At 50.7% G+C, this 13,624-nt stretch overlaps 1 protein-coding gene across 1 annotated transcript in view; it reads right to left on the reverse strand.

Annotated features, from left to right (window-relative positions):
• Positions 1 to 13,624, reverse strand: part of LOC132832876 (dynein axonemal heavy chain 6-like) — a 670,564-nt gene that overhangs the window by 409,846 nt on the left and 247,094 nt on the right. Inside the window, exons 33-34 of the mRNA XM_060851082.1 lie at positions 12,560 to 12,685; positions 2,322 to 2,583 (exon numbers count right to left, since the gene is read on the reverse strand). Of these exons, the coding sequence (XP_060707065.1) occupies positions 2,322 to 2,583; positions 12,560 to 12,685 (388 nt within the window). The remainder of the gene's footprint in view (positions 1 to 2,321; positions 2,584 to 12,559; positions 12,686 to 13,624) is intronic.

Genomic DNA, 13,624 nt, shown 5'->3' on the forward strand with positions numbered 1-13,624 from the left:
TGTGTACTGAGGCCTTGTCTTGCAAGTAATACAGGCAGATCACAGAGTTAAGTAGCACAGATAGTAAATAATAGGAAAACAGCCGCACAAACAAAAACACGGGTACAGGCGAATATTAAGAGTTTGTGAGTCCATTCTGTATTCTAACAACAGTCGGGTAGAAACTGTTATGAAACCGGCTGGTGCTTGGTTCAGGCTTCTGTACCTTCTCCCTGATGGTAGAGGTTGTAGAAAAACATTGCCAGGATGGATGGATCTTTGAGAATGCTGGCAGCCTTTCCTGGACAACGGGCCTGGTAGATGGATTCTATAGATGGGAGGTTGGCCTTGTGATTGTCCGGGCCGAGGTCACCACTCTCCGTAACCGTCTCTGATCTTGAACAGTCCAGTTGCCACACCAGGTAGTGATACATCCAGACAGAATGCTCTCAATGGCACACCTATAAAAATTGGCAAGGGTATTCCACATCATGCCAAATTTTCTCAGCTGCCTGAGGAAGAAGAGATGTTGTTGGGCCTTTGTAACCAATGCGTCCACATGAAGAGTCCAAGGAAGCTTGTTGTGGATGACCACTCCCAGGAGCTTGATATTCTCCACTCGTCCACCTCTGTGCTGTTAATGTGTAGGTGGCATGAGTAACATCCCGCCGAAAGTCAATAATGAGTTCCTTGATTTTGCCGGCATTGAGAGCTAGGTTACTCTCAGTGCACCGTTTTTCCAAGTCTTCCACCTTCCGTCTGTAGTCTGATTCATCGCCTTCTGAGATTCGACCAACTGTGGTGGTGTCATCAAAATGAACTTGTAAATGGAATTAGTCTAGTATTTGGTGATGCAGTCATGGGTATACAGTGAGTACAGTAGGGGACTGAGTACACACCCCTGGTGGGCGCCATTGTTGAGTGCTAGTGAGAATGTCTTCAGTTTTCACTGGTTGTGACCTGTGGGTCAGGAAACTGAGGATCCAGTTGCAGTGAGTGGGGCTTAGTCTGAGCTCACTAAGTTTAGTAATCAATCTCAAGGGGAAAATAGTGTTGAAGGCTGAACTGTAGTCAATGAGTAGGATTCTTACATCGCTGTTCTCAGTGTCAAGATGTACTAGGGAGGATCGAAGGGCAAGTGATATGGCATCTGATGTGGATCTGTTGGTCCGAAAGGCAAATTGGAGTGGGTCAAGAGTAGTGGGGAGGCTGGATTAATGCCATGGCCAGCCTTTCAAAGCACTTCACGACCACTGAGGTTAGGGCCACTGGGCGGTAGTCATTGAGACATGTTGCATGAGCTTTCTTAGGCACAGGGATGAGGTTGGCCCTCTTGAAACAGACAGGGACAGTGGCCTGCTGCAGGGAGAGGTTGAAGATGTCCAAGAAGACCTCTGCCAGTTGACCTGCGCATGCTCTGAGTGCTTCCCTTGGATTCACACGAAGGAAAACTGATCTGAGCTCTGATGCAGTGACTGTTGGGATAGGTTGGTCAGGACTTGTCAGAATAGCTCTCTGCCGAAATTCTGCTTAAAGCGAGTATAGAAGGCATCGAAACGATCAGGGAGGGATGTGTCATCGTCTGCTATCTTGCAATGTCTCTTGTTAGAACCTGAGATGTCATTCAGTCCTTGCCCTAGTCTCCGGGTGTCTGTCTGGGTAAGTTTGGGGCGGTGTTGGTCCTTCGCTCTGCGAAGGTCATACTTGGATTCCTTATATCTTAAACCTAAACTATTTAATACAGTGAACAGAAAAAAATTTAAACATCATAGGGTAACAACTCTGGAGGCCCAACTGGAATTGAATTGAATCGAATTTAGTATCACGTATACTGAGGCACAGTGAAAAGCTTTGTCTTGCGAGTGATACAGGCAGATCACAGGGTTTAGTAGCATAGATAGTAAATAATAGGAAAACAGCGGCAAAAACAAAAACACAGGTACTGGCGAATCTTAAGAGTTTGTGAGTCCATTCAGTATTCTAACAACAGTCGGGTAAAAACTGTTACGAAACCGGCTGGTGCATATGTTCAGGCTTCTGAACCTTCTCCCTGATGGTAGAGGTTGTAGAAAAACATTGCCAGGATGGGATGGATCTTTGAGAATGATGCTGGCGGCCTTTCCTGGAGAGTGGGCCTGGTAGATGGATTCTACAGATGGGAGGTTGGTCTTTGTGATTATGTCCAGATCTCTCTGCAGAAAATGGTTGTATATTGTAATGTATATTGGGCCATCTCATTGAGCTTGACGATTCCTGTAGCACCACTTTTTCAATCAATAAAGAATACCCAGCCTATCTCTTTCAACGACAGCAACAGCGTCTCATTGATCATACACACTCACCTTCAGTTTCTAGGCTCTTAATATCTTGGAAATCAGTCCATTTTCTGTCAACATTCACGATAGTAGTTGAAAGCATCTTCATTTCCAAATTGCTGTCATACTCCTTTTGTAAGTCATTTGCAAACCTCCTCATTGCCTGAGCCAGCAAGCCATCAGACCAGTCCATTGTGTGTGGGTCCACATGCCCATACAACTCCCCAAGAGTGATGCACTTGGGGTTGATGGTGAAGGTTTCTAATTTGCCTCTCTTAGCCACAGGGCTCTGTTGAGGGAATTAAAAACATTTAGGAAACAGGTTTGAGCATCTGAGTGACTCATACATGAAGATGTGTTACTTCACCTTGAACTCTCGCACCCCTCATTACTCTATTCCTGGCTGTGAATTAGGATTGTCAATCCTCACATCACTGTTCTGGAAGTCCCAGGATTTAAAGATTAATCTCAGACCCCATGTTGAGAAAAATCCTAGGGGCAGTCAAATGTCAATGGCTTTATTTTTCATTATCTGTGAACACTTTTATTCATTCATTCTGAAGCAATCGGAAACAAAGTCATGAGTAGATTGACTGTTAAGCAACTGTCATTAGCCGGTTTTTTCCTCAACCACCAATGTGGCTTCAGGATGGTTTGTTCCTTCCCTGATCCTAGGGTCAAGAATATCCCAGAACAGTTTCAGAATATTCTTCAGGGGAGGCGGAACAGCCAGAGGCTGTGACCCACATTGGTAGTAAGGACAGATGTCGGAAGGGGGTGAGATCCTGCAGTTAGAATTCAGGGAGCTAGGTAGAAAATTAGCAAGCAAGGTCTTGAAAGAAGTAATATCCTGATTACTCCCAGTGCTATGTGCGAGCGAGTACAGAAATAGAAGGATGAAAGGAAGAGGTTTGCACTTTCTGGTTCAGGAGAACATTGGTGAAAAAAGATGTTTCATTTGGAACAAAGACAGAATCAATTTGGGCCAGAGCAAAGGGATAAGAAAAATATAATCACAGTTTTGGTGTAATCTATAGATTGTTCAAAATGGTTGTGAAGATCAGCCTGACAGTAACAGATCGGTTTAACTTCCGGGGGTGTGGGGGGGGGATTATTTTTGGAAACATAACAACATACAAACAGGAACAGGAGTAGGCCGTCAGGCCCTTCGAACCTGCTCCACCGTTCAGTAAGATCATGGCTGATCTTTCTGTGGCCTCAGCTCCACTTACCCACCCTCTCATCATAAACCTTAAGTCCTTTATTGTTCAAACATCTACTATCGTGGCCTTGAAAACATCCAAAAAGGTAGCCTCACTACTTCACTGGGCAGGGAACTGCACAGATTCACAATCCTTTGGGAGGAGAAGATCTGCCTCAACTCTGACCTAGATCGGTTCCCACTTACTCTGAGGCTGTAACCTCTAGTTCCAGTTTCATCTACTCATTGAAACAACCTTCCCTCTTCGATCTCGTCTATCCCTTCATCATTTTATATGTTTCTATAACGTTCCCCCCATTCTACTAAACTCGAGTGAGTACAGTCTACCCAATCTCTCCTCATAAGCCAACCCCCTCAACTCAAGAATCTCCTCTGCCCGTACATCCTTTCACAAGTAAGGAAACCAAAGAGAAACCTGTGATGAAATGACAAGCTCATGTTGTTTGAAGGGTACTGGGGGCAGGGGGGGTGGAGGTCTAGATGAGGGGAAAGCTATTTATCTGGTGTACACAATACAGACTTGTGAGTCATGGTACAGGTCATGGTATAGGTCGACAACAGCAACAGAGGTACCAAATTAGCTGAGTGATAGGAAACAAATTAATGGTGCAGCACTCTCTCAGCACTGACCCTCCGACAGTGCAGCACTCTCTCAGTACTGATCCTCCGACAGTGCAGCACTCCCTCAGTACTGACCCTCTGACAGTGCGGCACTCCCTCAGTACTGACCCTCTGACAGTGCAGCACCCCCTCAATACTGACCCTCCGACAGTGCAGCATTCCCTCAGCACTGACCCTCCGACAGTGCAGCACTCTCTCAGTACTGATCCTCCGACAGTGCAGCATTCCCTCAGTACTGACCCTCCGACAGTGCGGCACTCCCTCAGTACTGACCCTCTGATATGGCAGCACTCCCTTCGTACTGACCCTCTGACAGTGCAATACTCCTTCAGTACTGATCCTCCAACCGTGCAGCACTCCCTCAGTACTCAACTCCCCCTTGTTCAAGAAGTAGAGTAGTAGGGGAGTAGAGACAATCCTGGTAATTATAGACCAATGAGCTTTACTTTGGTTGAGGGGAAAGTGTTGGAAAAGTTTATAAGAGACAGGATTTATAATCATCGAGAGAGGAATAAGTTGATTTGGGATAGTCAACACGGTTTTGTGAAGGATAGGTCATGCCTTACAAACCTTATTGAGTTCTTTGAGAAGGTGACCAAACAGGTGGATGAGGGTAAACCGGTTGATGTGGTGTATAGGGCGGCATGGTGGCACAGTGGTTAGCACTGCTGCCTCACAGCACCAGAGACCCGGGTTCAATTCCCGACTCAGGCGACTGACTGTGTGGAGTTTGCATGTTCTCCCCGTGTCTGCGTGGGTTTCCTCCGGGTGCTCCGGTTTCCTCCCACAGTCCAAAGATGTGCGGGTCAGGTGAATTGGCAATGCTAAATTGCCCGTAGTGTTAGGTAAGGGGTAAATGTAGGGGTATGGGTGGGTTACGCTTCGGCGGGTCGGTGTGGACTTGTTGGGCCAAAGGGCCTGTTTCCACACTGTAAGTAATCTAATCTAATCTAATCTAATATGGATTTCAATCAGGTGTTAAATAAGGTTCCTCACGGTGGGCTACTGCACAAAATACAGAGGCATGGGATTGAGGGTGATTTAGCGGTTTGGATCAGAAATTGGCGAGCTGAAAGAAGGCGATTAATGGGAAATATTCATCCTGGCGTTCAGTTACTAGTGATGTACCACAAGCATCTGTCTTGGGGCCACTGCTGTTTGTCATTTTTATAAATGATCTAGATGAGGACATACAAGGATGGGTTAATAAATTTGTGGATGACACTAAGGTCAGTGGAGTTTGGATAGTCCTGAAGGATGTTATGTTGCACGATACAGATGGACATAGATAAGCTGCAGAGCTGGGCTGACAGTTGGCAAATGGGATTTAATGTGGAAAGTGTGAGGTGATTTACTTTGTAAGGAGTAACAGGAATGCAGAGTACTAGGTTAATGGTAAGGTTCTTGATAGTGTAGGTGAGCAGAGAGATCTCGGTGTCATGTACATAGATCCCTAAAAGTTGCCACCCAGGTTGAAGGGTTGTTAAGAAGGTTTGTTAGCTTTAATTGGTAGAGGGATTGAGTTTCAGAGCCATGGGGCCATGTTGCAGCTGTACAAAACTCCGGTGTGGCCACACTTGGAGTATTGCGTACATTTCTGGTCATTGAACTCTAGGATGGGTGTGGAAGCTTTGGAAAGGATGCAATGGTGATTTACTCGGATGTTGACTGGTATGGAGGGAAGGTCTTATGAGGAAAGGCTGAGGGATTTGAGGCTGTTTTCATTAGAGAGAAGAAGGTTGAGAGGTGACTTTATAGAGACATTAAAATAATCAGAGGGTTTGATAGGGTGGACAGAGATAGTCTTTCTCCTTGGATAGTGATAGCTAGGATGAGGGGACATAGCTTTACATTGAGGGGTGATAGATACAGGACAGATGTCAGAGGTAGCTTGTTCACTCAGAGAGTAGTAAGGGCGTGGAACACCCGACCTCCAACAGTAGTAAACTCGCCAACTTTAAGGGCATTGAAATGGTCATTGGATAAACATATGGATGAAAATGGAATAGTGTCGGGTAGATGGGCTTCAGATTGGTTCCACAGGTCAATGCAACATCGAGGGCCAAGGGCCTGAACTACGCTGTTGTTCTTCTATGTTCTCGTACTGACACTCTGCAAGTGCAGCAATCCTAAAGTACTTATCCTCTGACAGTGCAGCACTCTCTCAGTATTGGCCCCCAAACATTGTGGCACTCCCTCAGCACTGACCCTCCGACACTGCAGCGCTCCCTCGGCACTGATCCTCTGGCAGTGCAGCACTCCCTCAGCACTGACCCTCTGACAGTGTGGTGCTCCCTCGGCACTGACCCTCTGACAGTGCGGCACTCCCTCAGCACTGACCCTCTGACAGCGTGGCACTCCCTCAGTACTGACCCTCTGACAGTGCAGCACTCCCTCAGTACTGACCCTCTGACAGTGCGGCACTCCCTCAGCACTGACCCTCTGACAGCGTGGCACTCCCTCAGTACTGACCCTCCGACAGTGTGGATCTACCTCAGCACAGACCCTCTGACAGTGCGGCACTCCCTCAGCACTGACCCTCTGACAGTGTGGCACTCCTTCAGTACTGACCCTCCGACAGTGTGGATCTCCATCAGTACTGACCCTCTGACAGGGCAGAAATCCCTCAGTACTGACCCTCTGACAGTACGGCACTCCCTCAGTACTGACCCTCTGACAGTGTGGATCTCCCTCAGTACTGACCCTCTGACAGTGCGGCACTCCCTCAGTACTGACCCTCTGACAGTGTGGATCTCCCTCAGTACTGACCCTCTGAAGCGTGGCACTCCCTCAGTACTGACCCTCTGACAGTGCGGCACTCCCTCAGTACTGACCCTCTGACAATGTGGCACTCCCTCTGCACTGACCGTCTGAAAGTGTGGCATTCCCACAGTACTGACCCTCCATCAGTGTGGCACTCCCTCGGCACGGACCCTCCGACAGAGTGGCACTCCCTCGGCACTGACCCTTCGACAGTGCGGCACTCGCTCAGCACTGACCCTCCGACAGTGTGGCACTCCCTCCGCACTGACGCCTCTGACAGTGCAGCACTCCGTCTGCTCTGACCCTCTGACAATGCGGCACTCCCTCAGTACTGACCCTCCGAGAGTGCGCCACTCCCTCAGCACTGACCCTCTGACAGTGCGGCACTCCCACAGTACTGACCCTCCGAGAGTGCGCCACTCCCTCAGCACTGACCCTCTGACAGTGCGGCACTCCCTCAGAACTGACCCTCTGACAGTGCAGCAATCCCTCAGTACTGACCCTCTGACAGTGCGGCACTCCCTCAGCACTGACCCTCTGACAGTGCAGCAATCCCTCAGTACTGACACTCCGACAGTGTGGCACTCACTCTGCACTGACCCTCTGACAGCGTGGCACTCCCTCAGTACTGACCCTCTGACAGTGCGGCACACCCTCAGCACTGACCCTCTGACAGTGCGGCACTCCCTCTGCACTGACCTTCTGACAATGCAGCACACCCTTAGCACTGACCCTCTGACAGTGTGGAACTCCCTCAGTACTGACCCTCTGACAGTGCAGCACTCCCTCTGCGCTGACCCTCTGACAGCGTGGCACTCCCTCAGTACTGACCCTCTGACAGTGTGGAACTTCCTCAATACTGACCCTCTGACAGTGCGGCACTCCCTCAGCACTGACCCTCTGACAATGCAGCACACCCTCAGCACTGACCCTCTGACAGTGCGGCACTCCCTCTGCGCTGACTCTCTGACAATGCAGCACACCCTCAGCACTGACCCTCTAACAGTGCAGCACTCCCTCAGTACTGACCCTCTGACAGTGCGGCACTCCCTCACTACTGACCCTCTGACAGTGTGGCACTCCCTCTGCACTGACTCTCCAACAGTGTGGCGCTTCCTCGGCACTGACCTTCTGACAGTGCAGCAATCCCTCAGCACTGACCCTCTGACAGTGTGGCACTCCCTCAGTACTGACCTTCTGACAGTGCGGCAATCCCTCAGCACTGACCCTCTGACAGTGTGGCACTCCCTCAGTACTGACCCTCTGACAGTGTGGCACTCCCTCAGCACTGACCCACTGACAGTGTGGCGCTCCCTCTGCACTGACCCTCTGACAGTGCGGCACTACCTCCGCACTGACGCCTCTGACAGTGCAGCACTCCCTCTGCACTGACCCTCTGACAGTGCGGCACTCCCTCAGTACTGACCCTCTGACAATGCGGCAATCCTTCAGTACTGACGCCTCTGACAGTATGGCAGTACCACAGCACTGACCCTCCGATAGTGATGCACTCCCTCAGTACTGTCCCTCCAACAGTGCAGCACTTCCTCAGTACTGACCCTCCTACAGTACGGCACTTGCTCAGCATTGACCCTCTGACAATGTTTCACTCCCTCAGCACTGACCCTCTGACAGAGTGGCACTCCCTCAACTGAGATCCTCTGACAGTATAGCACTCCCTCAGCATTGACCCTCTGACAGTGCAGCACTCCCTCAGTACTGAACATCCAACAGTGTGGCATTTCCTCAGCACTGACCCTCCGACAGTGCGCCACTCCCTCAGCACTGACCCTCTGACAGTGCGGCACTCCCTCAGAACTGACCCTCTGACAGTGCGGCACTCCCTCAGCACTGACCCTCTGACAGCGTGGCACTCCATCAGTACTGACCCTCTGACAGTGTGGAACTCCCTCAGCACTGACCCTCTGACAATGCAGCAATCCCTCAGTGCTGACACTCCGACAGTGTGGCACTCCCTCTGCACTGACCCTCTGACAGCGTGGCACTCCCTCAGTACTGACCCTCTGACAGTGCGGCACTCCCTCAGCACTGACCCTCTGACAATGCAGCACACCCTCAGCACTGACCCTCTGACAGTGTGGCACTCCCTCTGCGCTGACCTTCTGACAATGCAGCACACCCTCAGCACTGACCCTCTGACAGTGTGGAACTCCCTCAGTACTGACCCTCTGACAGTGCAGCATTCCCTCTGCGCTGACCCTCTGACAGCGTGGCACTTCCTCAATACTGACCCTCTGACAGTGCGGCACTCCATCAGCACTGACCCTGTGACAATGCAGCACACCCTCAGCACTGACCCTCTGACAGTGAGGCACTCCCTCTGCGCTGACCTTCTGACAACGCAGCACACCCTCAGCACTGACCCTCTGACAGTGTGGAACTCCCTCAGTACTGACCCTCTGACAGTATAGCACTCCCTCTGCGCTGACCCTCTGACAGTACAGCGCTCCCTCTGCGCTGACCCTCTGACAATGCAGCATACCCTCAGCACTGACCCTCTGACAGTGCGGCACTCCCTCTGCGCTGACTCTCTGACAATGCAGCACACCCTCAGCACTGACCCTCTAACAGTGCAGCACTCCCTCAGTACTGACCCTCTGACAGTGCGGCACTCCCTCACTACTGACCCTCTGACAGTGTGGCACTCCCTCTGCACTGACTCTCCAACAGTGTGGCGCTTCCTCGGCACTGACCTTCTGACAGTGCAGCAATCCCTCAGCACTGACCCTCTGACAGTGTGGCACTCCCTCAGTACTGACCTTCTGACAGTGCGGCAATCCCTCAGCACTGACCCTCTGACAGTGTGGCACTCCCTCAGTACTGACCCTCTGACAGTGTGGCACTCCCTCAGCACTGACCCACTGACAGTGTGGCACTCCCTCTGCACTGACCCTCTGACAGTGCGGCACTACCTCCGCACTGACGCCTCTGACAGTGCAGCACTCCCTCTGCACTGACCCTCTGACAGTGCAGCACTCCCTCAGTACTGACCCTCTGACAGTGCGGCACTCCCTCAGTACTGACCCTCTGACAGTGCGGCAATCCTTCAGTACTGACACTCTGACAGTGTGGCACTCCCTTGGCACTGAGCCTCTGACAGCGTGGCACTCCCTCAGTACTGACCCTTTGACACTGTGACACTCCCTCGGCACTGACCCTCCAACGGTGCAGCACTCCCTCAGCACTGACGCCTCTGACAGTATGGCAGTACCACAGCACTGACCCTCCGATAGTGATGCACTCCCTCAGTACTGTCCCTCCAACAGTGCAGCACTTCCTCAGTACTGACCCTCCTACAGTACGGCACTTGCTCAGCATTGACCCTCTGACAATGTTTCACTCCCTCAGCACTGACCCTCTGACAGAGTGGCACTCCCTCATTTGAGATCCTCTGACAGTATTGCCCTCCCTCAGCATTGACCCTCTGACAGTGCAGCACTCCCTCAGTACTGAACATCCAACAGTGTGGCATTTCCTCAGCACTGACCCTCCGACAGTGCGCCACTCCCTCAGCACTGACCCTCTGACAGTGCGGCACTCCCTCAGAACTGACCCTCTGACAGTGCAGCAATCCCTCAGTACTGACCCTCTGACAGTGCGGCACTCCCTCAGCACTGACCCTCTGACAGTGTGGAACTCCCTCAGCACTGACCCTCTGACAGTGCAGCAATCCCTCAGTACTGACACTCCGACAGTGCGGCACTCCCTCTGCACTGACCCTCTGACAGCGTGGCACTCCCTCAGTACTGACCCTCTGACAGTGCGGCACTCCCTCAGCTCTGACCCTCTGACAATGCAGCACACCCTCAGCACTGACCCTCTGACAGTGCGGCACACCCTCAGCGCTGACCTTCTGACAATGCAGCACACCCTCAGCACTGACCCTCTGACAGTGTGGAACTCCCTCAGTACTGACCCTCTAACAGTGCAGCATTCCCTCTGCGCTGACCCTCTGACAGTGCGGCACTCCCTCAGTACTGACCCTCTGACAGTGCGGCACTCCCTCAGTACTGACCCTCTGACAGTGTGGAACTTCCTCAATACTGACCCTCTGACAGTGCGGCACTCCCTCAGCACTGACCCTCTGACAATGCAGCACACCCTCAGCACTGACCCTCCCTCTGCGCTGACCTTCTGACAATGCAGCACACCCTCAGCACTGACCCTCTGACAGTGTGGAACTCCCTCAGTACTGACCCTCTGACAGTACAGCACTCCCTCTGCGCTGACCCTCTGACAATGCAGCACATCCTCAGCACTGACCCTCTGACAATGCGGCACTCCCTCTGCGCTGACTCTCTGACAATGCAGCACACCCTTAGCACTGACCCTCCCTCTGCGCTGACCTTCTGACAATGCAGCACACCCTCAGCACTGACACTCTGACAGTGTGGAACTCCCTCAGTACTGACCCTCTGACAGTACAGCACTCCCTCTGCGCTGACCCTCTGACAATGCAGCACACCCTCAGCACTGACCCTCTGACAATGCGGCACTCCCTCTGCGCTGACTCTCTGACAATGCAGCACACCCTCAGCACTGACCCTCTAACAGTGCAGCACTCCCTCAGTACTGACCCTCTGACAGTGCGGCACTCCCTCACTACTGACCCTCTGACAGTGTGGCACTCCCTCTGCACTGACCCTCCAACAGTGTGGCGCTTCCTCGGCACTGACCTTCTGACAGTGCAGCAATCCCTCAGCACTGACCCTCTGACAGTGTGGCACTCCCTCAGTACTGACCTTCTGACAGTGCAGCAATCCCTCAGCACTGACCCTCTGACAGTGTGGCACTTCCTCAGTACTGACCCTCTGACAGTGTGGCACTCCCTTGGCACTGACCCACTGACAGTGTGGCACTCCCTCTGCACTGACCCTCTGACAGTATTGTTCTGGGAGGTTTTTTCCATCTTGAGTCCTCCAACATGGAGATAGGCACTCTGGTCCAAACTGGTTCGTGCCGACCAAAATATCTGTCCATGCTAACCCAACACTTGGCCCATATCCTTCTCAGCTTCCCCTGTATATGTATTTGACCAAGTGACTTGTAAATCTTTTTAATATTCATGCCTGAACCATTTCTCCTGGCAACTCATTCCATGTTTGTACACCACCTCCGTGTAAAATGATTGCCCCACAGGTTCCCTTTTATTCTTTTCCCTCTAACTTTAAACTGAGGCCTTCTCATCCTCAATTCCGCAGCCCTGAGAAAAAGACTGAGTGCATTCACCCTATCCATGCCTCTCATGATCTTATATATCTGTACAGGGCCCCCCCTCAGTTTCCGATGCTCTAAAGAAAAATGTCCTGGCTTGTCCAACCTCTCCCTGTAGAAATGTATCACACTGAAGGACTAAATCTTCAAATTAAAAGCTTTTATATCCACTTTATGTCTTGCTATATCAGAAGATAATTTGTGGAGATTCATAATGAATTTGATTGACTTTAATTAGCACCTTATCTAACTTATTTCTCTGAGTTGATTCCCTCCCTCGGGGCATTGTAAGCTGTCCCTGTCGCACATGGACAGCAGCAGTGCGAGAAGACAGCTCATTACCACCTTCTCAAGGAGCAGCTCAGGACAGGCCCAGCCAGTGACACCCACATCCTCTGATCGAAATCTTAAAAAAGAATCTCACCAAGTATGATGTGCTGTCAGTGTCTGCAGCAATGCTCGGTAAAATGATCAAGGCTTTCTGTAGGATATTTCTGGCTGTTGTCTTTCCTCCACATGAGGGGCCTACCAGCATCACTCCAGGGTGCACCTGCACAGAGATGGAGATGTTCTGTTAAACCTTCGGGATGGTATAAGATCGTAGTGCTGTGTGCTCCAGTGTCTCGTCCCTTTCTGGAGACATCTGAAATTAAAGATAATCTCAGACTGGAATATCAAACTCAAGTGAAGATATTTTACCTTTCATGTGTGGAATAGGATTAAGAGTTTCACAGAGATGGACTTGCTGAGGGGTAATGGAAGTTGATAAGGGCACAAGCATGGTGCCAATAGGCACAGCCAACCAGAGTTAGTAGACTGAAGTATCTGACTGGACAGTATTGAGGGTTAGAGTTCAGTTCTATTGTGAGACCAGAGAAGCTGGGTTTGGAAGATAAGAACAGGAGTTGGCCATCAAGCCCCTCAATGAGATTGTACTGATCTGTATTTTAAATGCTAACTGTAGTTTTATTCCTGGACTAATAATCCAATGACATGGCAGCAGCACATACATCTTGTGAAAAAAAACTGCATTCATCTACCTGGCTCCAGACCTCTTCCCCTTTACCAGCAAACACTGAGCCACCTCAGACTTCAACAAGCACCCATTGCACTTTCTAAGTGAGATTTACTTGAAGACATGTATAGCTCTCCTTACTGTTTAGGCAATATAAACCTAGTTTATCCAATCATTCCTGAGACTCTCATCCTGGTAACTTTCTGGTAAATTTCCACTGCACGCTTTCCAAACTCAATCTGTGTTTTCGAAGGTGAGGGCTAGCCAAGGATTTGAATAGCAGTAGCAAAACCTCTTCTCCCTCATAGTTCTCAGTGTTCATTCCCAGATGGGAGCACAGAGATGTGACATTTCCCAGCGACCACAAGTACAACCCAAGAACCTGGTCTACGATATCTGTTTCTCATTCTGGGATGGTAGGGTACCGTGGGAATTAAGCTGGGGGACTCCAGAATAGAGCCTGTGAGCTGCAGC

This window comes from Hemiscyllium ocellatum, chromosome 3 (assembly GCF_020745735.1).
Source record: "Hemiscyllium ocellatum isolate sHemOce1 chromosome 3, sHemOce1.pat.X.cur, whole genome shotgun sequence".
In the NCBI taxonomy this organism is placed as follows: Eukaryota; Metazoa; Chordata; class Chondrichthyes; order Orectolobiformes; family Hemiscylliidae; genus Hemiscyllium; species Hemiscyllium ocellatum.